This window comes from Misgurnus anguillicaudatus, chromosome 11 (assembly GCF_027580225.2).
Source record: "Misgurnus anguillicaudatus chromosome 11, ASM2758022v2, whole genome shotgun sequence".
In the NCBI taxonomy this organism is placed as follows: domain Eukaryota; kingdom Metazoa; phylum Chordata; class Actinopteri; order Cypriniformes; family Cobitidae; genus Misgurnus; species Misgurnus anguillicaudatus.
In genome coordinates, this window is record NC_073347.2 from 13,340,699 (window position 1) to 13,366,090 (window position 25,392).

Sequence of the window (25,392 nt, forward strand, 5' to 3'; positions counted from 1 at the left end):
AATGGGTAACTGTGTGCTTACCATCATTTAGCAAAATATCTTCTGAACAGAATAAAAAACTATATTTGGGTTTAAAACAAAATGAAGGTGAGCGAATGATGACAGAATTTTCATTTTTGGGTGAACTATCCTATTAAAACTTTTTGCGTGTCGCCCTCTACTGGTAACAATACAAATAACCCAACAAAATGTTACACTATTGACATGATAGTCACAATTGTGATCATTTAAATTAACTTTTCATTTTTTATATATATGTATTTGTGATCAGGAGGAAAAGTTGGAGAAACATTTGATGAATTTGGCAACAGATCTGGCACCCGTGTACAGAAAACTTGCTCCTAAAGCCTTTCAGAACCAGGTAAGAATCACATCAAAATGAAGAACTTGTCTTTTAAGATCAGAGCTGCTGTCAATTCATCTTACATTGCATCTCATTCATCATTTGTCAGCAGAAGTGTGCATATAAATGTATGACTTTTGTCGATTTGTCGCAATTACTTGTTTGCAAAACAACATAATGTGACTTCATTAATAGCAGTGTTTGTTTTTAAATAACATTTTCTGATGTTTCTAAAACTTGGTTATTAAATTATTAATAATTGAATGCTTTATTCTGATTGGTTGAGAAATGTTCTAAATGTTTATTTTTCAATAACCGCACATCTAACCTTTAAAATTTCTTGAAAACAAGCACCAGAGCAATATCTTTGGTACCGTGGTATAAGCGGAATAATTGACTCCGGTCCGTTGAATTATGCGAAAATAATTATTACCACCTTGGGTGTGCATTATTTTCTTATAATTCAACGGCCTGTCGTCAATTATTCCTTACTTAAGTTTTATGAAAATTGGAAGAGCATTGTATTAGAAGCTCAAAAGTCATGGGTTTGAATCCAAGGGAAACACATATTTTATTTTATTTCCAAGGAAATTGTACATTAATAAAACATTTCTATAAATGCACCAGAATTAGTCGAAGGCTATTTTTCATTCGTTGTCCCTGAAAGGAAATATACTAAGTTAAAACACATACAATTAAAGGTAAATAAAAACATTATATAAACCATAAAACATACTTCAAATAAGATTTAAAGCAGAACAATAGCTGGGACTCTAGCATACATAACATATATACAGTATATACATAATATATAGCCAGCTTGAATGCACTGCAAGTCACTTTTGATAAAAGCATCTGCATAAATATATGCAATGTAGTCAGAAAAAAATGCAACTACAATGCCACGACAATGGCATTTAAAACCTTAATGTTAAGCTTTCAAAGTTTTTGATTTTACAGACAGAAGCTGTAAATCCCCTAATATTAAAGTGATATGATGACGGTGTTGTGACAGTGTGCATTTGTAATCAAGATATTGTGATGATTTAACAGGTTGAGCAGGAGCAGATGGGCCAGGACTGTCGACTGGGAAGGAGGGACGGTCGACCGTTCTCTGGTGTGACGGCATGTGTGGACTTCTGTGCTCATGCTCACAAAGACACACATAACATGACCAATGGAAGCACTGTGGTGAGCTTTAGCACTAGCATTACAGCATCTTTTGCAGTGGCGGCCGGCGCACGATGCGAAGTTCATCACAACATGTATGTAGCCCGTCATGTGTGTGATTCCTTATTTCAAAATATGTGTTCTGCGCTTTGAGAGATCCTATGTGCATCACGTGCCTTGTCAAAATAAGTGCCTGCTGCAGATGCGTCTAAAGGGTTTATGATAAAAGAGACGCTCGCGTTTGTCAGATACTCGCATAATTTCATGAGTAATCAGAGTTTACTGTTTAGGGAGTGTCTTGCGTGTATTTTGTGAACGTGAACGTCTCTTTTATCATAAATGGTTTTGACGCGTGTGCGGCAGGCACTTATTTTGACAAAACACGTGATGCACATGATTCACATGACGCAACAAACACATACTTTGAAAACACAAGCAACACACATGACGCTCCGAACACATGTTTTGAATTTGTGCCCCTCAGAGGAGCAGTCACGAGCCGCCACTGATCTTTTGTTAGTCAGATGTCATTCAATTTTTTGGATTCAGCAAAAAGGCCATGCCATGTTTTTGGCATTGCTTATCCAAGCTGATAGATTCTGGGTGTTTCAACAAGATTTAAATGATTTCCCATCTGAAATATATACACTGACCTAAATGATTATGAGGAACACCTGTTTAATTTCTCATTAATGCAATTATCTAATCAACCAATCACATGGCAGTTGCTTGAATGCATTTAGGTGTGTGGTCCTGGTCAAAACAATCTCATAAACTCCAAACTCAGAATGGGAAAGAAAGATCATTTAAGCAATTTTGAGCGTGGCATGGTTGTTTGTGCCAGACGGGCCGGTATGAGTATTTCACAATCTGCTCAGTTACTGGGATTTTCACGCACAACCATTTCTAGGATTTACAAAGGACGGTGTGAAAAGGGAAAAACATCCAGTATGCGGCAGTCCTGTGAACGAAAATGCCTTGTTGATGCTAGAGGTCAGAGGGGAATGGGCCAACTGATTCAAGCTAATAGAAGAGCAACTTTGACTAAAAGAACCACTTGTTACAACCGAGGTATGCAGCAAAGCATTTGTGAAGCCACAACACACACAACCTTGAGGCGGATGGGCTACAACAGCACCGGGCACCACTCATCTCCACTACAAATAGGAAAAAGAGGCTACAATTTGCACAAGCTCACCAAAATTGGACTGTTGAAGACTGGAAAAATGTTGCCTGGTCTGATGAGTCTCGATTTCTGTTGAGACATTCAGATGGTCGAGTCAGAATTTGGCGTAAACAGAATGAGAACATGGATCCATCATGCCTTGTTACCACTGTGCAGGGTGGTGGTGTAATGGTGTGGGGGATGTTTTCTTTGCACACTTTAGGCCCCTTAGTGCCAATTGGGCATCGTTTAAATGCCACAGCCTACCTGAGCATTGTTTCTGACCATGTCCATCCCTTTATGACCACCATGTACCCATCCTCTGATGGCTACTTCCAGAAGGATAATGCTCGTAGATGCCACGATGTCAATGCCATGTAGAATTAAGGCAGTTCTAAAGGCGGAAGGGGGTCAAATACAGTATTAGTATGGTGTTCCTAATAATCCTTTAGGTGAGTGTATTTTGAATTAGAAAGAGATGTTCATGTTTGTTAAAACCCCCTTCTGTGACCCGCAGGTATGCACTTTAACCAAGGAGGACAACCGTGCCGTACGGAACATTCCAGAGGATGAGCAACTGCACGTCCTGCCTCTCTATAAGATATCTGACACAGATGAGTTTGGCCGTGTTGAGGGCCAGTGGGCTAAAATGAAGTCCGGGGCGTTGCAGGTCCTCTCGGCTTTCCCAAGAGAAGTGCGAATATTGTCCGAGCCCGCTAAGTCATCCCGCAAGAAGAGGCTTGATGCTAAAAGAGCCCATGCGGAGAAACTTCGAGCTCTGAACAACAAGCGGGTCACCCCTGTGAAAGTGAAGAGCGAGACTCCTAAAGGTATCACAACTTCAACCTGGTTTATTGCTGCAGCCCAAGAGTCGCATTGGTGCTGCGGGTACATAAAGTATTATTGGAAAAGATCATATTTTACTATAAACAGACTTTTGAACCACATTTTTCAAAGTAGTAACTGGAGAAGGAACAGGTTGTCTTGGTTACCACCAATAGGTTTTGGGGTACATGGTACAGTATGTGCTGAACCCAACCTCTGGAACAGCATTCAGTGAGACAGCATAGTGCAGATGGTGTACATAATAGTTTTTTATATGTTGTTGAGTTATTCTCATTATTTTTCTCTCCACAGGTTTCAAACATTCACCAGGTTTGGAAAAGGAAACTCAAAATCTACGTTCCACCATTCGATTGCCTAGGGTTCCTGAAATAGGAAGCCAATTTCCAGACTTTCACCCTTCTAGTCCATACACCCAGAGGAGCTCGTGCCCCACACCTCCTGTGACCTCCAACGGTGTTATAACCACACAACCCTCCTCACCTTACTCCCCGTTCTGTCAAACCCAGCATGTTGGAGGCAATAGTTCTCCAAAACCTGGTCCAGGACTGGAGGCCATCAGGCAGATCTTTGCAGATGCTCCTGAGCAGAAACCATTCAGAAACCAGCTTTTTTTAAATTCGAATTCCCCAAATCCCTCCCCCTCGTTCAAATGCGAACCTGAGGAGACTCGGTGCTTCCAGGGCGGGGCGGCTCCGACATTGCTCTCCCCACCGATGGCTGAAGGTCTTCAAAGTCGGTTGAACTGTCCCCCTAGAGCTCAGCCAGGCCTTGAGGATCACCACAACCCACCTGTTACTCCAGAAGACGTTAAAGCGGAGGAGGTGTGGTCAGACAGCGAGCACAATTTCCTCGACGGTAATATAGGCGGGGTTGCGGTGGCTCCATCGCACGGTTCGGTCCTAATCGAATGCGCTCGACGGGAGCTGCACGCGACCACGCCGATCCTACGACCCGACCGTACGCACCCCACCCGCATCTCCTTGGTCTTCTACCAGCACAAGAGCCTGAATGCACCAGGCCACGGCCTGCAACAGTATGAGGCCAAAATGGCCGAAAAGGCCAGGGGGAAGGAGGAGGCGGAGCGTGTGGGACTTCATAAAACTTCAAAGGATTCCAGTACAGAGAGTGAAGACGAGTACGAGGCTTATCAGAATCAGAGACACAAGCTTCAGGTCCCCACCCGTCAGTCGCTTACCGCTACACGGGATGGCGTCATTACGTCAGCCCCGTATTCCCTCACACACGTCACTGGGCCTTACAACCGCTGGACGTGACATTTTTACATGCTTTTTTAGCTAATGCCTTACCTCAGCTAGTTCTCATCCTATCACTTCTTTTTATATGTGTGTGCCCTCTTTGAGTTGTGCTCTTTCTGTAGACTTTTACAACGAATCGACGACCGTTTGTGGGTTTTTAACTGTGAGTTTTGGCGTGTACGTCTGTTTTTTTATTGTTTTAAAAGATGGTGCTCGGAACAGATGTTATAAAGCTGGTTTTATACGTATAGATGAAATTAGCGCATAGAAGATGTGATTATTTATTCTGATCAGTTTCAAAACTATTTTGTAATTTAATTTCTGGTCCAAGCCTGTTTACTGCAATAGGATTATGTCATCCTTTAAATGACGTGTGTAGTAAACACTCCGAATTGACATTGTCAAATGTGAATTCAGTTTTCATGTTTCAGCCTCGGGTGCTCTAGTAGATGCTATTTTATGGTGCCATTTTAGCAGTAGGATTAATTTAAAAAAATACATTTTCAGAACATTTTACATGAGGTTTTTGGTCATGTATTTAAAGTAAAACAGAACCGTTTTTCAATATTTTACTATGTTCTTACCTTAAGTCAGATGAATTAATACATACCTATCTTTGTTCAGTGCGTGCGCTTGGTCTTTGTGCGGCGTGTCATGGATGTGTTACCATTTAGCCTAGCCCCATTCATTCCTATGGCTCCAAACAAAAGTTTTATTTTGTGCCACCTTACTGGGGTAACTACTCATGTAACAGTTTTTAAATAGAGAAAACATGGAAGTGTTTGGTGGCTTCTAAATTCATCCCTGTTTGGATCCTAAGGAATGAATGGGGCTGGGCTGAATGCTGGCGCATTAGTGGCGCGCTGTGCAAGGATTGAGTGCATGCTTTGAGTGAAGATAGGTATGTATGTATCTGAGTTGAGGTAAGAACAAAGTAAAATATTGAAAATTGTGGTGTTTTCCTTTAAATTACAGTTAGCTTTGGCTGTCTTTTCTGAGTAAATTCTGTTTTAAAGGAAGGTACATTGTTTTCGCATTGTGAGACATGTAGCCTAGTTTCAATTACTACACATCCTTCATGAAAGCACTTTTTATCTTCAAAGCAAATTGGTCTTTAAAGTTTCCGAAATGCCTGTTTGGTTTTCATCATCAAGTGTCTACAAAGTTTGTTTGGGTTTTTTTGTCTGCAACTCAATTATGATTGTGAAACTTTGCATATGTGAGCAATAATCATAGAGGGTTTTGTGCTGCATTTCAACAACATGTCAAATATTCAAACAAATGTAAAAGATAATATGTTACCGTGTCTGTGAAGTCCAGGCTAAAGTCTCATAATCTATTTATGAGATTAGGAGCATCATTGATTTCACATTCATTTCAATCTTACTCAGTCAATATTAAAGATATCAAGGTTATATTTTCACAGAATGTTCATGTAGGATGATTTTATGTGGAAAACAGTAAATCACTTAAAGGACCCACCATTTAATATTTTATTATTTTCTTACATCAATTTAGATTGATTGATGCATACCTATCTTTTTTCGGTGCATGCACTTAATCTTTGTGCAGCGCATCTTGCATGTGTTAGCATTAAGCCCTATTCATTCCTTAGGATCCAAACAGGTTTCCAAACTTAGTTTGCAGCTAAGGCACGCAGTAACATCATCACTCCTTACTACTCTCACCGCTCAAACTTTCATCAATATTACTGCGCACCGAGGTCAAAGTGCCGCAAACTAAGTGCTCTTCCGCCATACAATATAGTTTTCATTTTTTTATCTGCTTAAAAAATCGCCATGTTTTATTTTGTGCCACCATACTTACTGGTGTAACTACTCATGTAACAATCTTTAAATAAAGAAAACATGGAAGTGTTTGGTGGCTTCTAAATTCATCCCTGTTTGGATCCTAAGGAATGAATGGGGCTAGGCTAAATGCTGGCCCTTTCACGACGTGCTGTGCAAGGATTGGGTGCACGCATTGAATAAATATAGGTCTGTATTGATTTGTCTAAGTTGGGGTAAGAACATAGCAAAATATTGAAAAACTGTGGTGTTTTCCTTTAAAAGACTTTAGCTGGGTTTTCACAGACTGGGTCACATATTTGGTCCCAATTACGCCCCAAAAGTTGACTTGAAAACAGCATAATTATTTTATGCATAATGAAAAATATTTTATCAAGCTTGTGTGCTAAAGAAATTTACTGTATGTATTTCACTGGTGCTTTTATATAGATCTCTTGAAACCTGAGATCTCATTTCATGTATTTGTATTGCTGCATAATGCATTTTTATTTAAAGAAAAATTCTGTTTTATACAAACGTTTATTTGGGTGCATAGAATGAAAAGGTCAACTATGATACTCAATGACTTTATTTATAGGCCTAATGAACCTATTGGCTTAAGTAAAACTTAAGGTTTACAGTACATTTGGTTTAAAGTGAACATCATTTTTTTAAGGTGCTAAAGAGTGTGTACATCAGTGTTTAAAACCATTGTACACTCAAAATGCTGTTCGTATAGGCACTTGAAACAACATCTTTTTCATATAAGTTGTGAGAAATAGAACACATCAGTTAGTACTCTAGTTGCAGAGATAGATAAGCTCTATGATAACCCAATGTGAACCTACAGTATGTTTTGGGCAACTTGAAGTCACAGAGTGGCATGGGTAAATGCACGCTACTTTTTCTGAACAACAATACTGTTGTTTTTGTGTAAAACCATCATGTGTAACAAAACCAGATTATTATGTAGCCCTGAGTGTTAATATAGCTCAGGGTGATTGTTTCAACTCTCATAAGTGGTGCTTGTGCATAGTACTGGATAAGCATGCATTGACAAATCTCACGTAGGTGCTACACTAGTTTGAATTATGTGCTATTTGGGGAATGTTTTACTTATCTTACATTATCAGATCATGCTGGTGGTTGTTAACTGTGCACCACAAATAATACTATGACCTCCCCATTGTAATCGGTTAAAATTGAAACATCATTACTATCTGCTGGGTCCATTGAATTTTTACTAGAGAATTACCGATGCAATTTGTTTCAAAGATCACACGTTTTATGCATTGTTTTAAGATATTGTTTTCCATGAATTTGTTTTGTACTGTCACTGTTTAAAATGATTTGTTTAAATCTGATTATTTGTTTGTAGGCCGATCTGGATGGCTAATCTGCTATTCATTACCCCGGGAATGTTTGTTGTTTTTGTTATTTTCAGTTTATAAGTACATCATTTTGTTTTACAATATAAATAACGTCATAGAATTTTGGTTGTGTGCTTTAAAAAAGTTTACAATACAAAAAAATGAACATCAGACATCCATTGTGGTCCTTGTTTATATTTACTCATATTCATTTGACATATGGGTCAATGACATGAAATGCATTTTTTTTGTGTCTGAAGGCATTATGTACTATAAAAATAACTTGATACATTTATGACATGTGTCACTTTATTCCATAAAACCCATTTAGTTTAAATAAATTTTCAGGATTTTTTAATAATAAATGCAAATGTTTGCTCAAACTATACATACAAATTACCAGTTTTTGACAACTATTAAAAATGGTGTTTACATTTTTAAAAGATGAAATACTTTTTAATTTTCAAAACTTAAGCGAATTTCACGAATATCAGTAGTTGTTGTGATGTTAGGATAATTGAAAAACGTTTGTCCAACAATTTGGATGTTCTCAAATCAACCGCAATCATTAAGAATATTATATTAAAGGTGCAGTGTGTAAATTTTAGCGGCATCTAGTGGTGAGGTTGCGAATTGCAACCAAAGGCTCAGTCCACTGCTCACGTCTTGCTTTTGAAACACATAGAGAAGCTACGGTAGCCACCTCCGGACAAACATGTCATCGCCGAATACAACTTGGTAAAAAAGTTTGTCCGTTAAGAGCTTCTGTAGAAAAATCGCGGCACAAAATGGCGACTTCCATGTAAGGGGACCCTCTGTGTATGTAGATAAAAAATTCTCATTCTAAGGTAATAAACACATAACGGTTAATTATAAAAAGGTCTTTATACACCTTTGATAATATAGTTTTGTATATTATTTTGCATTTCTGTCAAGAGATTCTTTTAAAAATTACACACTGCACCTTTAAGAAGTAACAAATATTAATAGTATATGTTATCACATCATCCAGTGAACCGCAGTTGGTCTTTATAGCTGAATGAAAAGTTTGTAAATTTCTCTCAAATACAAAAAAAATAGTAATGTGTGCTGGTACACGTTCTGTGTCAGGTGGTACAACCAATGCTAGAAAAATGCTATTTATCAAACATTTTAATAAAAATTATAATTATGAATTTTATATCACAGGTAAAAGCATCCGTGTAGAAGTGTGTTAAATGTAAATTCATTGCAGTGGTCAGGAGGTGCAACAAAAAAGTCAAATGGTGCTTTAAACGCCTCTGTCAAATAAAAAAACATTAAGCGAAATAATTTTAATAAGATAATAATTTAGCTACTATTTTCATTGCAAGCGAAAGAGTTTTTAATTGTTATTATAAATTTTTAAAATTATTGTTCTTAAATTTATAGTTATCAAATGTAAGTTTAATGTTAAAGTTGTTTTACATTTTAACACTATTTTCAGGATTATACATTTACATGGCACTAAACAAACAATCAGCATGACACAGGCATTGCATTCAAACTTATCTGGCAAATAGAAAATGATTGGTTGTACCACCTGACATTTTTTAAAGGGGATATCAAAAGTATTTAAAAAATATATTATTAAAATGTATTGAATTTGTCAAAAAAACAAAACTTTTCCCCCTGACTCAAAAATATGCATTACATTCATTTATAAAAGATAAAAAAATACTTTTGTCATTGACCCATACACTTTTATCCAAAGCAACAGTGCAGACGATTTCAATTTTTTATTTGTGTTCCCTGTAAATCCAACCACAACCTTTACAGTTTTAGTGCAATGCTTAATCAATTGAACTATACTATTGGAATACATCTATTCTGCTGTTGTATTCTTATATTGAACTATATACTACAATGTTGCAACATGTATGACTTTGTGTCATTATACCTAAAACCACAGTCTGTGTTTTGATCATAAGTTGAAACTACTGCTATTATAACCTAAAAGAAAGAGAAAACCCCAAATACCAAGTTTTGACCATGGCTCTTTTACATATAACTTATATAAACCTGTAATTTATGTAGATTTAACTACATAAGCTCATTTGCGTGAAAAGCAACATTCTAAAAACTGAATGTGAATTAAAAATTGTTACATTCCATTTCGACCTGATATATTTACCTGACTATTCACATTGGAAATATTCTGCATGTTTCTCTCCGTGTAGTCTTTGGTTTTCCTCTTTCTCAGGTAGTCGCTGTGCTCTAATGTAATTTTGAACAAGCTTTTTCACACTGTCTTCCAATTAAACACACAAAAATGTACATTTACTTTTTTTTAAACTAAAATTGGTTTATCTTATCTCATGTTCATTTATATAAAGAGTTTGGCATTATGATCTATGGTGAATGTCTATAGTTTATAAAGCTGAAGTATGTAATCTACACCAATAGTCACTAAACTGAAATATTTGTACAAACACTTAACCCACCTGCAATTGGTCAGACAAACAGATAATCATGTCTCAAACTTACACTAAAAGCCAATGTTGCTGTGTTGGGTTGGTTGGGATGCTCAAACAAACAGGTCAATGTACTCATAGCAGCACAAAGCCACAGTGTTGAATTCAGCCAACAGATCACCTAATAAGTATAAAAAAATTACACACTTCAGCTTTAAGTATGAATGTAAGCTGTGTTATATAATTTTACACCTCTTTTTTTTTTTAAGCAAACAAGATCATGACTTTAAAACTTACTGTATTCATTCTTTGTGTGACTTGAAATGAAAAAAGCACCAGCTTTTTGGATTTTTCTTTTAGAAAATAAAATGCACAGTACAGTTGTGACTTACATTGTATGGCTTTTTTATTTGCAGAATGGGGTTTCATTTAAACTATTGTTGAGTTATTAAACTCTAGAGGCTTAAGCTGATAGTTTAAGAATTCACCATAGTTTTGCAATGTAGTAGTTTAATATACCAAATTTGCGCCAACTGGACAAACAACTTATACATTGATTAAGTTAATTAATTATGTTTATTAATTATATTTGAATGAGATTAACTTTGTTTTAGAATATGGTGAACTGTGTGACCATTTGACTTGCATTCAAGCAGAACATTCTCTGAACTTTCTGACCCTTTACACAGACATACAGTGAGGAAAATAAGTATTTGAACACCCTGCTATTTTGCATGTTCTCCCACTTAGAAATCATGGAGGGGTCTGAAATTGTCGTCGTAGGTCCATGTCCACTGTGAGAGACACAATAAAAAAAAAATCCAGAAATCACACTATATGATTCTTCAACTATCCATTTGTATGATACAGCTGCAAATAAGCACTTGTACACCTCAAAGACCTGTTAGTCTGCCTTTAAAATGTCCACCTCCACTCCATTTATTATCCTAAATTAGATGCACCTGTTTGAGGTCGTTAGCTGCATAAAGACACCTGTCCACCCCATACAATCAGTAAGAATCCAACTACTATGGCTAAGTCCAAAGACACTAGAGACAAAATTGTACACCTCCACAAGGCTGGAAAGGGCTACGAGGAAATTGCCAAGCAGCTTGGTGAAATTGGGCCAATGTTGGAGCAATCATTAAAATGGAAGAAGCTAAACATGACTGTCAATCTCCCTCAGACTGGGGCTCCATGCAAGATCTCACCTTGTGGGGTCTCAATGATCCTAAGAAAGGTGATAAATCAGCCCAGAACTACATGGGAGGAGCTGGTCAATGACCTTGAAAAGAGCTGGGACCACCGTTTCCAAGGTTACTGTTGGTAATACACTAAGATAAATTAATGCATGGCACGGAAGGTTCCCCTGCTTAAACCAGCACATGTCCAGGCCCGTCTTAAGTTTGCCAATGACAATTTGGCTGATCCAGAGGAGTTATGGGAGAAAATCACATGGTCAGATGAGACCAAAAAAGAACTTTTGGACATAATTCCACTAAACGTGTTTGGAGGAAGAAGAATGATGAGTACCATCCCAAGAACACCATCCCTACTGTGAAGCATGGGGGTGATAGCATCATGCTTTGAGGGTGTTTTCTGCACATGGGACAGTGCGACTGCACTGTATAAAGGAGAGGATGACCAGGGCCATGTATTGCGAGATTTTGGGGAACAACCTCCTTCCCTTAGTTAGAGCATTGAAGATGGGTCGAGGCTGGGTCTTCCAACATGACAATGACCCGAAGCACACAGCCATGATAACCGAGGAGTGGCTCTGTAAGAAGCATAAAAAGGTTCTGGTATGGCCTAGCCAGTCTCCAGACCTAAACCCAATAGAGAATCTTTGGAGGAAGCTCAAACTCCGTGTTTCTCAGCAACAGGTCAAAAACCTGACTGATCTAGAGAAAATCTGTGTGCCAAAATCCCTCCTGCAGTGTGTGCAAACCTGGTGAAAAACTACAGGTTACCTCTGTAATTGCAAACAAAGGCTTCTGTACCAAATATTAACATTGCCTTTCTCAGGTGTTCAAATACATATTCGCAGCTACTATCATACAAATAAATAGTTAAAAAAATCATACACTGTGATTTCTGGATTGTGTGATCTCTCACAGTGGACATGCACCTACCATGACAAATTCAGACCCCTCCATGATTTCTAAGTGGGAGAACTTGCAAAATAGCAAGGGCTGTTTCTCAATTCCAAGAACGCAAAGAACGGACTTGCGTCCTCGTGGAGATCGGTCTTGCCAGGCGACCTGGGAAGAACGAACTCGGAAGTTTTGCCGCAATGACTTCTGGGGCGTAAAGCGATTTCAGCAAGGCTGCACTCGATGCATCCTCGATATCAAGAACACATCCGGGTATTTTCATGCGTCCTCTGTCCTTGCGTTCTTGAGAATTGGAATGAACTTCGACCGTTAATGATGACGTAGAGCGAGGACACGAGGACGCAAGATCGCTGAAGAACGCATATTGAGAAACAGCCGAGGTGTTCAAATATTTATTTTCCTCACTGTATGTTGTCTGTGAAGGTCTTTGATAATTCACTAATTATAGCGACACCTAGTGTGTGGTAGAATTAGAGTAGTAATTGGAATTTCACAGTCCGTTTGGAATCTGAAACAACACTTATAAAAATTAACTACAGAAACCATACATTAACTATGGAACCTGTATAACCAAGTGTTTGTAGAAAACACACAAAAACATGGTTACTAAACTTTTACTATTATAAAACCATGGTTATCTCATTTGAAATTGTTTCAATTTCGTTTTATTGCACTAGAACTGCTGAAATAAACAGTATATATAATATTAAAGTAAACATGTAAGTATACTACATTGTTTACTACAGTAGTTGCTAAATAATTCTGTAAAATACATTAACATTGTGAAGTTATTACTACTACCTACTATAATATATATTATACCACGGGTCTGTTGAATGCTGCATTCTGATTGGCTGAGAAATGTTCTATGGGTGTTGATTATTTTTCTGTAAACCGCACACCTAACTTTTCAAATGTCTTAAAAACAGGCACTAGAGCAATGTTTGTGGTAACCGTGGTATAAGCGGAATAATTGACTCCGGTCCTTTAAATCATTTGAAAATAATGCACACCTGCGGTGTAACGGCACTCCGCTTTACCACCTTGGTGTGCATTATTTTCTTATAATTCAATGGCCCGTCGTCAATTATTCCTTACATAATGTATAATATAATAATATACTACAGTATACTACAATCTAACTACTATAGTACAACAAACTTCCAAGGGGGCCTAGGGATGGCTTAAAATTCTATAAATTAAGACAAAACAAGCATTCAAATAAGCTAAAACAACAAAAATATTGGTATTTCTTAATGTTTAATTATTTTTGTAAAGAAAATACATCTGGTAAGTTAAGTAGCCTATTTTATTTGCTAGAAATTGAGGGACTTGGGAGGCCTTCAAATATTGGCCTTGAAGACCTGAAGTGATCAAGGTTAAGAACCCCTGGTTTAAATGTATTTTTTCTGCTTAAATATACATCGAATAAGTTGAAAATATGATATCCATTCAGTAATAATACTTCATCATCACATTTATATACAATATTGATTTTGTACCATGGTGCCGCCGCAGTACTCAAAGCGTTTCAGAATCGCGCGTTAAATGATTGAACCCCACCGGTCTCCGTAGATTATCGAGCGCGCGCGTGACGCAGTAGCGTCGAACGGTCAGAAGAATTTTTACAGGCAAGATGGCGACTTCGGAGCCGGTAAGAGTGAGCGGGCTTCTTTCATTTACAGCTTCATCGCGACCAGAAATGGTAAACGGTGTCTGCTGTGTTGTCTGTGGGGCTTGTCCGAACAGTGAAATTTACTACTGAAAGCTGAAGGCGGTGAACATCGCGACTGTGGCGTTCAGTCAGGTTTCGGGGTGGCACTTGTGTTGCTGGTGACTTGAGAGACAGGGAGGGTCCAGACCGCGACAAATCCCCGTTTCACACATTCGTTAACGGACGGATTCGGATCACTGAATTAATCCCGTAGCGCTTTTGAAGCGAACAGTGTTGGGTTCTCTGTCGGCGAGACGGGATGGAATCAATTCTTCAGACATCTGGACACGTGTGTTCATGGCTAACTGTGATACTAGCAGCTCCCGCTAGCGTGCTGCTCAGCCGTGGCAGATGAATCGATTTAATAGCTCGGTGTTACATTTGAATGTGAAAAAGTGCTTGACATTTTAAAATTTAACCCTATAAATATAGACAACATTTTTTGATCGTTTAAGTGTAGATGTGTTGTGAGAAGCGTATATAATAATGGACAGTAGAGGGTGTATGACTTAAAATTGAACTGTAATGTTGCATTAATCTTTCTGACTCAGTAGTAATTTGTGTATAATCATTCAGTAGTACAATACATGGTCATTGGTCATGGGATCATTAGTTTTAAAAGACTACGTGTCATGCTATAACTGGAATTGTATCAGAGGATCTAAATGCCAGCATGTTTGCAACATACCCCTAATAAAGCTTTTTGATGGCTTTTCTGAAAGTCCATTAAGAAGTGAAGACATTATTTGTATTTATGCATTTGGCTGACACTTTTATCCAAAGCATTTCTCTTATTTTTATTCAAAGTATACATTTTATTAGTATGTATTTTCTAACCCACACTTCTAACATAGTGCTCTACCAACTGAGCAGGTGCACTTGCGCGCAATGTCCTATTGGGTCAGTTTAAGGTTATTCAGCTGAGAAAATCATGACTCGTTGAATGAATTGATCATGGTATATTTGTTTGTGATATATACTAAATGATCATGATCTCTCATTAATGAATGCTCTGTTTTTCATTCATGCAGCGAGGAACTGAAATTGAAGAAGGCTGTGCTGATAGTCCTACAACTGCTGTGACAAACCCTGAACAGTATATCAAACATCCTTTGCAAAACAGGTAATAGACTTTTACTTATAAGCAGACTTTGTCCTTTGGTGACCTTCCTTCAATTTAAGAAAGTTGTAAGGTACAACCCAGGGGTGGGTCTACACCAAAGTCTATTGCTATCTTGCAACTGGGTTCAGAAGTGTACGACTCCATATGAATGTAGTCGAAAGTGGAAGAGCTCAAAACGTTTCACATCTGATCGACCAAAACGCATCTTAATTCCAAGTATAAATAAGCTTTGTGTCACGTACAGTCTAAACACAAGCACCACTCTTTTGAACAAAGGTAACCACAAAACTCAAAGAAGAAACAGGAACTCTTCTAAATCACAGAGATAAATTAACAATAAACACTAATTAGGGATGGGCGTTTATCTCGTTTTTTCATTTCGATTAATCCATAGGTCTGAAGAATGAGTACTCGATTAACTGGGGACGGGGCGTATACGTCATGGTGAAAATGAAAATATTTGTATTAAAAACACTCTATAAATAAATCTTAATTTTTAAGAATTAGCGGCTTTTCTCATTAGCTTGCCGCGCTAACTGTCCGCAACACACACACACACGTGAGGTTGCCAACAGATTTGCACACTACGTGTTGATTGGACAGGTACTCTCATGTAAACACACACAGAGCTTATTTAGAACCATACATTAGAGCAGTGGTTCCCAACCTTTTTAGCCCTAAGTACCCCCACAGCCCTATCAGTAAGGCTCAAGTACCCCTTTATCGAAACTAAACCAAAGTTGTGTTTTTAAGACAAATAATTAGTAATTTTAATTAAGTAATTTTAAACATTAAAGTAAAAAGCACTGACTGATGAAGCATGTTTATTTCAACAAACCACTACCATTGCGATCAGTGTTTGCATTTTATCAGCTCATTTGCATTTTAAAAGACACAAACGGCACATTTTGCTTAGGCCTACAAAATGGCAATTTTGACATCCTATAATTAATTATCTGTAGGGTGTTTTGAGATAAAACTTCACATACGGACTCTGGGAACGCCAAAGACTTATTTTACAAATTTAAAAAAATTCATCATATGACCCCTTTAAGGGCCAGATTTACTAACAGCTTGCGCAAACCATCATTTTGCCGTCAAAAAACGACTGAACTTACTAAAGACACGCAGTAGATATGTAGCTCTGAAAAGGTGATATTTTTGCGACCTTATTGCATATGCATTTGTGGAAGTTTTCCTACATTAACATTAATGCGAGGAGAGTATTACATTTTGCCAGAGGAACATACTTTAAAATAAATATATAGTTTGCCAAGCCATGCTATGTTTAATTTGCTGGAGAAAAGAGGAGGAGAAGTAAAATCAGGTATTTCAAAACTTCTTTTACCCTTTATCTTTCGTCCTCCGGTTCATAGTGTACTTTTACTTAGCTGGAATTTCACACTCCGCAGTCCGCATTTTCATTGCGATGTCCTGCCGATGTCTCTTATTTGTGACCCTGTACTAATTTGCGCTGCTCTTAGTAGATTGCAGTGGTCATTAGAGAAATGTGCTTATGTCATTATTGTGCCTGTGTATTTTATTTGCGCCTTTGTAGTAAATCACACGCAAATTTTCAACTCCGGCGCTTATTTGGAATTGAGCTCTCTATAACATTATTTAAACATTAATTATAGTTAATAAACTTTGTGTCTTTAGAAACTATTCAGGTTCATTAAAAATAGTCAGATCGTTCTTGAGTTGGACATCGCTATTGCGTTTTGGATCATGCAGCGCATTTACTCTTGACAGCTATAATGATAAGATTAAAATTACAAAGTTGTCCTTTTTACAATGCTTTCCTCACAAAAATCAATCGTAGGTCAATGACTGGACAAACGAAAGACATAAATGAGATCAAAGCAAAATGTAAATCTTTTCGCGTACCCCCTGGAAACTCTTCCCGTACCCCCTGGGGTACGCGTACCCCCGGTTGGGAATCACTGCATTAGAGGTTTTATACGTTGTTTTTTCATCAAACTATATTAGAAATGCGTGGTTGAATCAAACACGGTGCTCGTGCGTGCCGAACCGTGGGAGGGGAACGAGACTGTTCAATTCTTTACCAAGAACTGTTGCACCCCTAGTTAAAATAGCATTTAATTTCAGAATTTACTCCCCAAAGTCACTACAAATTCACTGCCTAAGGCCGTCACACACATAATTGGTGTGTTCGACTTCATGCAACGCTGCGCAGACCGATCGACAGCTGGCTAAAAGCAGTGCATGCCGGTTAGAAATTTTGTCCGACTTGAGCTGATAGTGATGTCATGTGACTGATTTATGACATTAAAGAACCGCGAGAGCAATTCGATAATAGCCGGCTGCCTCAGCCGCAGAATCTTCTCCCGAACGGCTGCACTGAGTTCTGATGATGACACGGCTTTTTGTGATTGTTCGCGATCACATGCGTTTTATGTTTAATCCAACTTTTAGTTCATTCTGTTAATAAAGATTATAAATTCATGTTTTTATAACAGGTAAAACTACTTAATATAACATTAATATGTTATTGTTCCATGTAAAAAAAAATGAAAATGAGCGAAAGAGTAAACTTTATTGGCATTTTAATAATCTAGGCTTATGTTTCCTGTTGCAAATTTTAGTAAAAGATTTGTTTTCTTACAAATTCACTTTATTCATGGTTACAAAAAAGAAACACAGCGCACACATCACTACGGGAAGCAGCAGGTGTCCGACTTGACGGCTCCGTCTTCAGCTCCTCCACCGACTGCAAGCTGCAAACCTTGCTTATCGATCTGTGCAGTACAGCATGAACTCGAACACACCTAAAGATGATCATTTGGAGATTTTCCTGTGGTGCATGGTGTGTTAAGAGTGAATGAATATGCTTGGAAGCACGCCGGAGGCGCTCCTTTGGCAAATCAACATTCAAATCAACATGTTGAATATTTGCGATCAGATATCTTGTTGTGGGGTGAACCCCAAGGACAAACGCACGCTGTGGACTGTCACGTGAAACTAAACTATACTCCATCAGAAAGCGAGCTGATAAAAATCAAAACCCTAATAGCTGCAGTCATAGTTCGGACCAACCAAAAAAAGTTCTGAAAATGAAAATAGGGAATCGATTTTAACCCAATATGTACACTATTAATTTTTAAAGAATTAAACTATTAAACAATATAGATGTAACAAAACTCACAAACAAGCAGAAAAAGAAAATAAAGAATTCCGAAAGTGCAGTAGGCATTACGAAAGCTAGACAGCTTATAGTTTCACAGTTTCAGTCGCTGCATCTAGTGTTTTGCAAAGAAAATGGAGTACAACTGCAATAAACCTGTGCAACACCAGAGACGAGTGATAACCCCGGATAACTTGAGGAGTTAGATATGGAAGCACTTCAGGTTTTGGACTGAAAATCAAAATATAAGGACAAAGTGGTATGCAAACTTTGCAATCGTGAGTTCCCATATCATGAATTGCCTAAATCAATCATAAATACAGCCGCGTTGAAGCCTGCACTAATGTTTGTTATTTAATGGCAGCAGTCCACTCTGCATATATTTTTTTCGAGAATGTTGCACTCCTGTTGCTGTTTGTTATTCTGCATGAAACTTCATGCCAATAAATAAGAAATATTACTGACTTGTGCGTTTCCAGCGCTCTCTTTACGTTCGTCCATTATTTGACGTTGAAAATGGAAAGGTTTTTTTTTTAGACATGGAAAATCGATTTTACAATCGATTCAATAAACACTTATGTCGTAAAAATCAAAAAAGATGTTTTCACAAAAGTGACAGCCCTGTGAGAGACATTGCGAGATTTCTTGTGTTCTCCGTAGAGACTTGTGTTGTTTGTAAAAGTGTGTGGTGTGCGGTCATGATCACATAGCGGCAATACACACACTATACGAATAATGGTGTTGTGTTGTCATTTTTGTGGTCTCTCACATTTTGAAAATTCGATAAGATTTAACTAAAGCTAAGGCTACACTTTTTTATCTCTACCAAAATCATTTATGTACTTTCAACACAAATTTATTGAATTAACTTGCTTCTTACAAATTTAAGTGGATTAAACATGATAAAATTAAGTTGATTTTATTTTTTTATTTTTTAGAATTACTCAAAATAATTATTATAATATAAAAACATATTTACACAATTATTTTATAGTAAAATTGTCAGTTTGATCAAAACTTGCGTAAAGTTATAATTTAATGCTCAAGAGTCATATGAGTGTTGCAATGGCCATCAGCCAGTATACTGCAGGGGAACAGGAAGTGCTGAGCTTACATGCTGAGCTCTTTCATTCCAGTCCTTTCTGACGTTTCACTGCCTGTGGCTGTATTTCTGTGAAAAATGTTCATGATGAGCATTCGTTTTAGGTTTCTTTTCTTTCAAGTCAGTAATGAATAACTGAAAGTTTAAAGGTCATCACAGGATAAGCTACAATGTACAACAGATAACGGTTTAGTATCAGTCACAGAGTGAATCTGTCACATTCACACCAATCGCTGCTGGTTAAAAAACAATTGGACTCTTATTGTATCTTATAACAATGGTGTTTTTATAGCTGTTTAGTGCAGCTGCTTTGTTTCAGTTTTCCTTTCAATGTATAGAATTTTAACCCTTACACGAGATAAAGAGGCCTGTCATATAATTAGCCTAATGAAAACTGTTTTTTATTTTACATAAAGTGGGTCGCCTTGACTGAAGTATCTGTTTAGTCTTTAAAATGACTACTCGAGCATTAAATTAATCATGGCTGTTTTCGAATAGTGCGTCTAACTTCTAATTATCGCATGATTAATGAACATGACCTCTCTGTTTTTTGAAGAGATGATATATTGCCAAAGTGTCTGTTATAGCGTCACACATGCACACACACAGAGCGAACAGTGACAGGCAAGACAGGGGTGTTTGAGTGTATAAAGTGTATAAAGCAAAAGTTTGAGAGTATAAATCTGACTGGAATCGGTTTCAAAGTTACAACCTGCATCTCCGATGTGAATGAGATGTGAGGAAATTAACTTAAACTAGCCGGCATGTCTACTTTGTTTAAAAGCATAAGCAATGAAAAGATTTTTACAATAGAGAGTTTTCTAATACATAACTATATCACATACGGCGGGTTCCCTGACAGGGATTAGACTAGTCCTAGACTAAAACATTTTTAAGAGCTGTCCAAACTGAAAACAACTTGAACTGACATATCTTAAAATACACCAGTGCCCTTTGTTTTGCCTCAAAATGCACACACGTAATGTTTTCAGTAAAGCATTTTTTTTAAAATTAGTTATTTTTCCTAATTAAACCAAGGCCTAGTCCTGGATTAAGCTAATCCCTGTCCGCGACACCGCCCCATAGTTTCCCAGACAGTCTAGTCTGAGACTAAAATGCATGTTAGAGCTGCCTTAAAGGATTAATCCAGATAATTTACTCACCACCATGTCATCCAAACTGTTGATGTCTTTCTTTGTTCAGTCGAGAAGAAATTTTTTTTTTTTTTTTTTTTTTTGAGTAAAACATTTCAGGATTTTTCTAATTTTAATGGACCCCAATACTTAACAGTTTCAATGTAGTTCAAATTTGCAGTTTCAACAGAGTTTCACAGGACTCTAAATGATCTCAAATTAGGCATAAGGGTCTTACCTAGCGAAACAATTGTCATTTTTGGCAAGAAAAATAAAAAATATGCACTTTTAAACCACAACTTCTCGTCTATCTCCGGTCCTGTGATACCAGCACAACCTCACACAATACATCACATCAAGAGGTCACAGATGGCGTATGCAAAACTACGCCCCAGTGTTTACAAGTGTGGAGAAAGAGGACCGTTCAGATGTTGTTTTATGTGTTAATGATACTAATTAATGTCTTTGTGTCAGTTTATTGTTTAAAATGGTCCGCAAATGTGTGTTTCATATATGTAACACGTGACCTTTCCACAGCATTACGCAATTACATGAGGTCGCGCTGGCTCGTCGTCACACAGCCAAGGGAAGACGAGAAGTTGTCGTTTAAAAGTGCATATTTTTATTGTCAAAAATGACAATCGATGGTCATGCAGTGAGAGAGGTTCAAAGACGGCCATTTTCCCGGTCTTGTGTCTAAAGATAACCTACGATAGCATGATCAATGCACAGTGTGTTTGCTGCTACGACCTGTGTACAGGTATTTGTTTACCACTGGTGACATTGCGCTAATGTGTGACGCAGCTGTCAAAGCCTCCGTAAATAGGCGTATTATTGTTTTAATAGAGAATCAAATAAATTAGCACAACAAATATTTCTTCTGCAAAGAGAAATTTAATATGCCTTTAAAAAGACTTATGTCTGTTAAAAGTAATGAAAAAAAAACACTTCACAGTCCTTACTGTATGAATTAAATATACACGCATTTGTGTAAAGTACAACAGTTTTTCAGTAAAGAGCAGAGAGTGATTTTATTGAGAGATGAATTGGGTTACTGTAGCTTTAAGATATAAGAGAGGTCGCTCTGTACACGTGCACTGATGACAGGTTGCTGTGTGTGTGCGTGTGTCGGGTCGGGTGTACAAGAGCAGCTTTGGGGAAAATGAAAGTTTAAACTGTCAAAACTTTTAGACACATGCAAATGATAAACTTTTGGCATGAATTGTCTGCAATTGATGTGTGTTGTATACGCTGTTTGATGGGAGAGAGAAATCCAAATCTGCATGTTGCACATGAGCAACGGGTTATAAAAATGCTGGCACTGCGTAAAAATGGTCTCTATTTGCAGCTGCATTCAGGATCCCTATGATGACAAAAGTAAACAGAAAGATCAGTTAATTGGATCGGCAAATGTAGCGAGTCTGCGGCCGATAAAATAGTCTTAAAAAGACAATACTATCAATTATCACCTTTATTTCTGGGGCAATTAACAGACTCATGAAAATTAGCTATTGTGACAGGCCTATTCTTATTGCAAAAATATACTATAGTAATAATTACTGTTTCAAATGAAAGAACCCCTTTATGAGCATTTAAAGTGACAATGTAACCTTATTGTTTACAGTAAAAATAGTGCAACTACTGTCATTTGTTTTCTTTTGGTTTAAAGAAACATTGACACTATCTTGACAGCTCTTTGTAAAGTTTGACATGAATATAATACTGTGCTAATTTTCTCCTCTGCAGATGGGCCCTGTGGTATTTCAAAAATGATAAGAGCAAAAGTTGGACAGAAAATCTGCGTCTCATCTCCAAGTTTGACACGGTGGAAGATTTCTGGGCGTAAGAGTTTTCTTTGTTAGATCTTGAAGCAAATATATTGCTCTTTAATTGAATGCAGAATCTTTGCATCAACAATTTGAGAGGCAATAATAATCCTCAAATGTATTTCTGTGTCCTCCTCAGATTATACAATCACATACAACAGCCCAGTAAGCTTGGATTTGGCTGTGACTACAGCTTGTTTAAGGTAAGAGATCAGACTGCTTTTGTATGAGCAGGCTGAAATGTGTGGATGATTGACTGCAGATTTAACCCATGATATGTCTGTTTAAGGATGGCATTAAACCCATGTGGGAGGATGATAGGAATAAACTTGGTGGACGGTGGTTAATGACCCTCGGCAAACAACAACGACACAATGATCTTGACCGCTACTGGATGGAGACGGTAAGTTTGTGTGTAATAGATTCACTTTGTTGACGTGCACGTTCATAATGGCTTTGCATGTGTTTTGCAGCTGTTGTGTTTAATCGGAGAGTCCTTTGATGAAGCCAGTGAAGATGTGTGTGGAGCTGTGGTCAACGTCAGACCCAAGGGAGATAAAATATCAATCTGGACGGGCAACTGCCAAAACAGGGACGCTATCATGACGATAGGGTACGTTAGTTGTTCTTTTTTGGAAAAAAAATGTGAAGAGACCATGTATGTAGTGAATTACTGTACCGTAGTACCATACTGTAATTGTGACAATGCCGTTTTTGTTGTTTTTCCCATTTAGGCAACAATACAAAGAGCGTTTGAGTATCCCAGGCAAAACCCTCATTGGATATCAGTCACACGACGACACCTCTAGCAAAAGCGGCTCTACGACGAAAAACATGTATTCAGTTTGAAGAAAACTCATTTCAACTCATTGTAGGTTTATAAAATTCCAAATTCGCATCACATTAATACTTTTGAGTTGTCCACTACTGTAGTGTCCTTCCTTTTTAAGAAAAGTAAAATATGTAAAAATGTAGTGCTCTCCAGACGGATACGATCGGCACTCGCACGGTGTAGATCGGAGGACGTCTGATTGTTTTGACCCGAGCACCGCATCAGCAAAATCTCTACAAGTTGAGCTAGATGTTACTGATATAATTTTAGTATCGGAGAGTTTAAAGGACTAATCAAAACTTGCCTAGCTGAAGAGGTCGCAAGGCTTAGATGAAAGAAATACCATTCTTTGCTTTATCGGTTCTTTCGCTCATGTGTCACGCTTTGAAAAGTGTTTCTCACCATCAGACTAACAAAAATTATCGACAACTACATCCACATGGAAATTTTAAGGGCCCAAACTGTTTTAACATGCTTTGGTTGGAGGTGTTTGGCATGAGAAGTAATTGCAGAGGCACCTGCAGACTGACTATCTTAAAGGTTTGTAAAAGGATTACTTTCGGTCGCGCTCCAAGTTGGAAATTTGGAGGAGTGGTCATTTATTGTTTCAGCTATGCTGAAATTGTTGAGTCTTGCTTGTAGACCTATCTTGAACAGCTGTGTTTTTTCCTCCCCTTTCACCTATTTATGATATTTGCATTGCAGTTGAACTACTTGGTAAAAATCAAGCTTCTGTTTTTTCTTGTTTTCTTTCGTTTTTTTTTCTTAGGAACGTGTACCGCTGCTTTATTTTTTACGGTGTATTCAATGAATGCCTGAACACACACGATTTTTAGGTTTGCCACCACCTTTCCATCTCATATATGAAAACTGTAGACATGTTGTAGTTTGCTGCAGTCTTTGGATCAATGAAAGAAGAGATGATATTCATTGTGAATTTATTTTGCTCATCTTAATTATCTGTAATTCCAGGATGTATATTACCTTCTTTCAAAGTAAAGGTTATGTGCTTTGCATTAACATTTGAAGCATTTTCTTTCTTTCTTGTTCTGGGTTTACTCAGTTGAAATACAAATCAATACAAACAGCTTTAATGCAATTTGACGTTTTTATAAGTAACACAAAATTCCAGCATATTTTGTTCAGGCACTACTTAAAGGAAAACACAGTTTTTCAATATTTTACTATGTTCTTACCTCAACTTAGACACATTAATACATGCCTATCTTTTTCAATGCGTGCACTTTTAATCTTTGCACAGCGCGTTGTGAATGTGTTAGCATTTAGCTTTGCCCCATTCATTCCTATGGCTCCAAACAGGGATGAATTCAGATGCCACCAAACACTTCCATGTTTTCCCTATTTAAAGACTGTTACATGAGTAGTTACACAAGTAAGTATAGTGGCACAAAATAAAACTTTTGTTTGGATCCTAAGGAATGAATGGGGCTAGGCTAAATGCTAACACATTCAGGAGTCGCTGCTCAAAGATTGAAAGTGCATGCATTGAAAAAGATGGGTATGTATTAATTTATCCAAGTTGAGGTAAGAACATGGTAAAATATTGAAAAACTGTGTTTTCCTTTAAGGCACCACCAATGATAAAGTAATTTAGAGTGGGAGAGCGGGGCACAACCTAACGCTTTTCGACTTTGGCTCTATCATTCAACAAATATTTAAGTTAGATTAATATTTTTTATACACAATAAGCATACACATCTCTGCTACTAATGAACACTTAAAGGTGCAGTGTGTAATTTTTAGAAGGATCTTTTGAAAGAAATGCAAAATAATATACAAAACTATATGATCAGGGGTGTATAAAGACCTTTTAAAATGAACCGTTATGTTTTTATTAACTTAGAATGAGACGTTTTATCTACACACCCCAAGAGGGTCCCCTTACATGGAAGTCGCCATTTTGTGCCTCCATGTTTCTACAGAAGCCCTTAACAGACAAACCTTTTTCCTAAGTTGTCTCTGACGATGAAATGTTTGTCCGGTGGTGCTATCCTAGCTTCTTTATGCATTTCA

The 25,392-nt window shown here is 37.5% G+C and overlaps 2 protein-coding genes across 3 annotated transcripts in view; both read left to right on the forward strand.

Annotated features, from left to right (window-relative positions):
- The window catches only part of tet1 (tet methylcytosine dioxygenase 1), a gene marked incomplete at its 5' end in the record, with an annotated part of 54,757 nt that extends 44,980 nt beyond the window's left edge, over positions 1–9,777 (forward strand). Inside the window, 4 exons of the mRNA XM_073873066.1 lie at positions 272–361; positions 1,397–1,534; positions 3,196–3,508; positions 3,816–9,777. Of these exons, the coding sequence (XP_073729167.1) occupies positions 272–361; positions 1,397–1,534; positions 3,196–3,508; positions 3,816–4,798 (1,524 nt within the window). The remainder of the gene's footprint in view (positions 1–271; positions 362–1,396; positions 1,535–3,195; positions 3,509–3,815) is intronic.
- A 4,221-nt stretch (positions 9,778–13,998) lies between these two features.
- Positions 13,999–24,378, forward strand: eif4e1c (eukaryotic translation initiation factor 4E family member 1c). Of its 2 annotated transcripts, none has more exons than XM_055170526.2 (7): positions 13,999–14,137; positions 15,229–15,320; positions 22,447–22,542; positions 22,666–22,729; positions 22,816–22,929; positions 23,000–23,139; positions 23,261–24,378. In XM_055170526.2, the coding sequence occupies exons 1-7, from the start codon at positions 14,120–14,122 to the stop codon at positions 23,373–23,375; spliced, it is 639 nt and encodes a 212-aa protein (XP_055026501.1). In that variant the 5' UTR covers positions 13,999–14,119; the 3' UTR covers positions 23,376–24,378. The 2 variants fall into 2 exon arrangements, with proteins under 2 accessions (XP_055026501.1, XP_055026500.1); XM_055170525.2 differs by having other exon boundaries at positions 14,078–14,188.
- The last annotated feature ends 1,014 nt before the right edge of the window (positions 24,379–25,392 follow it).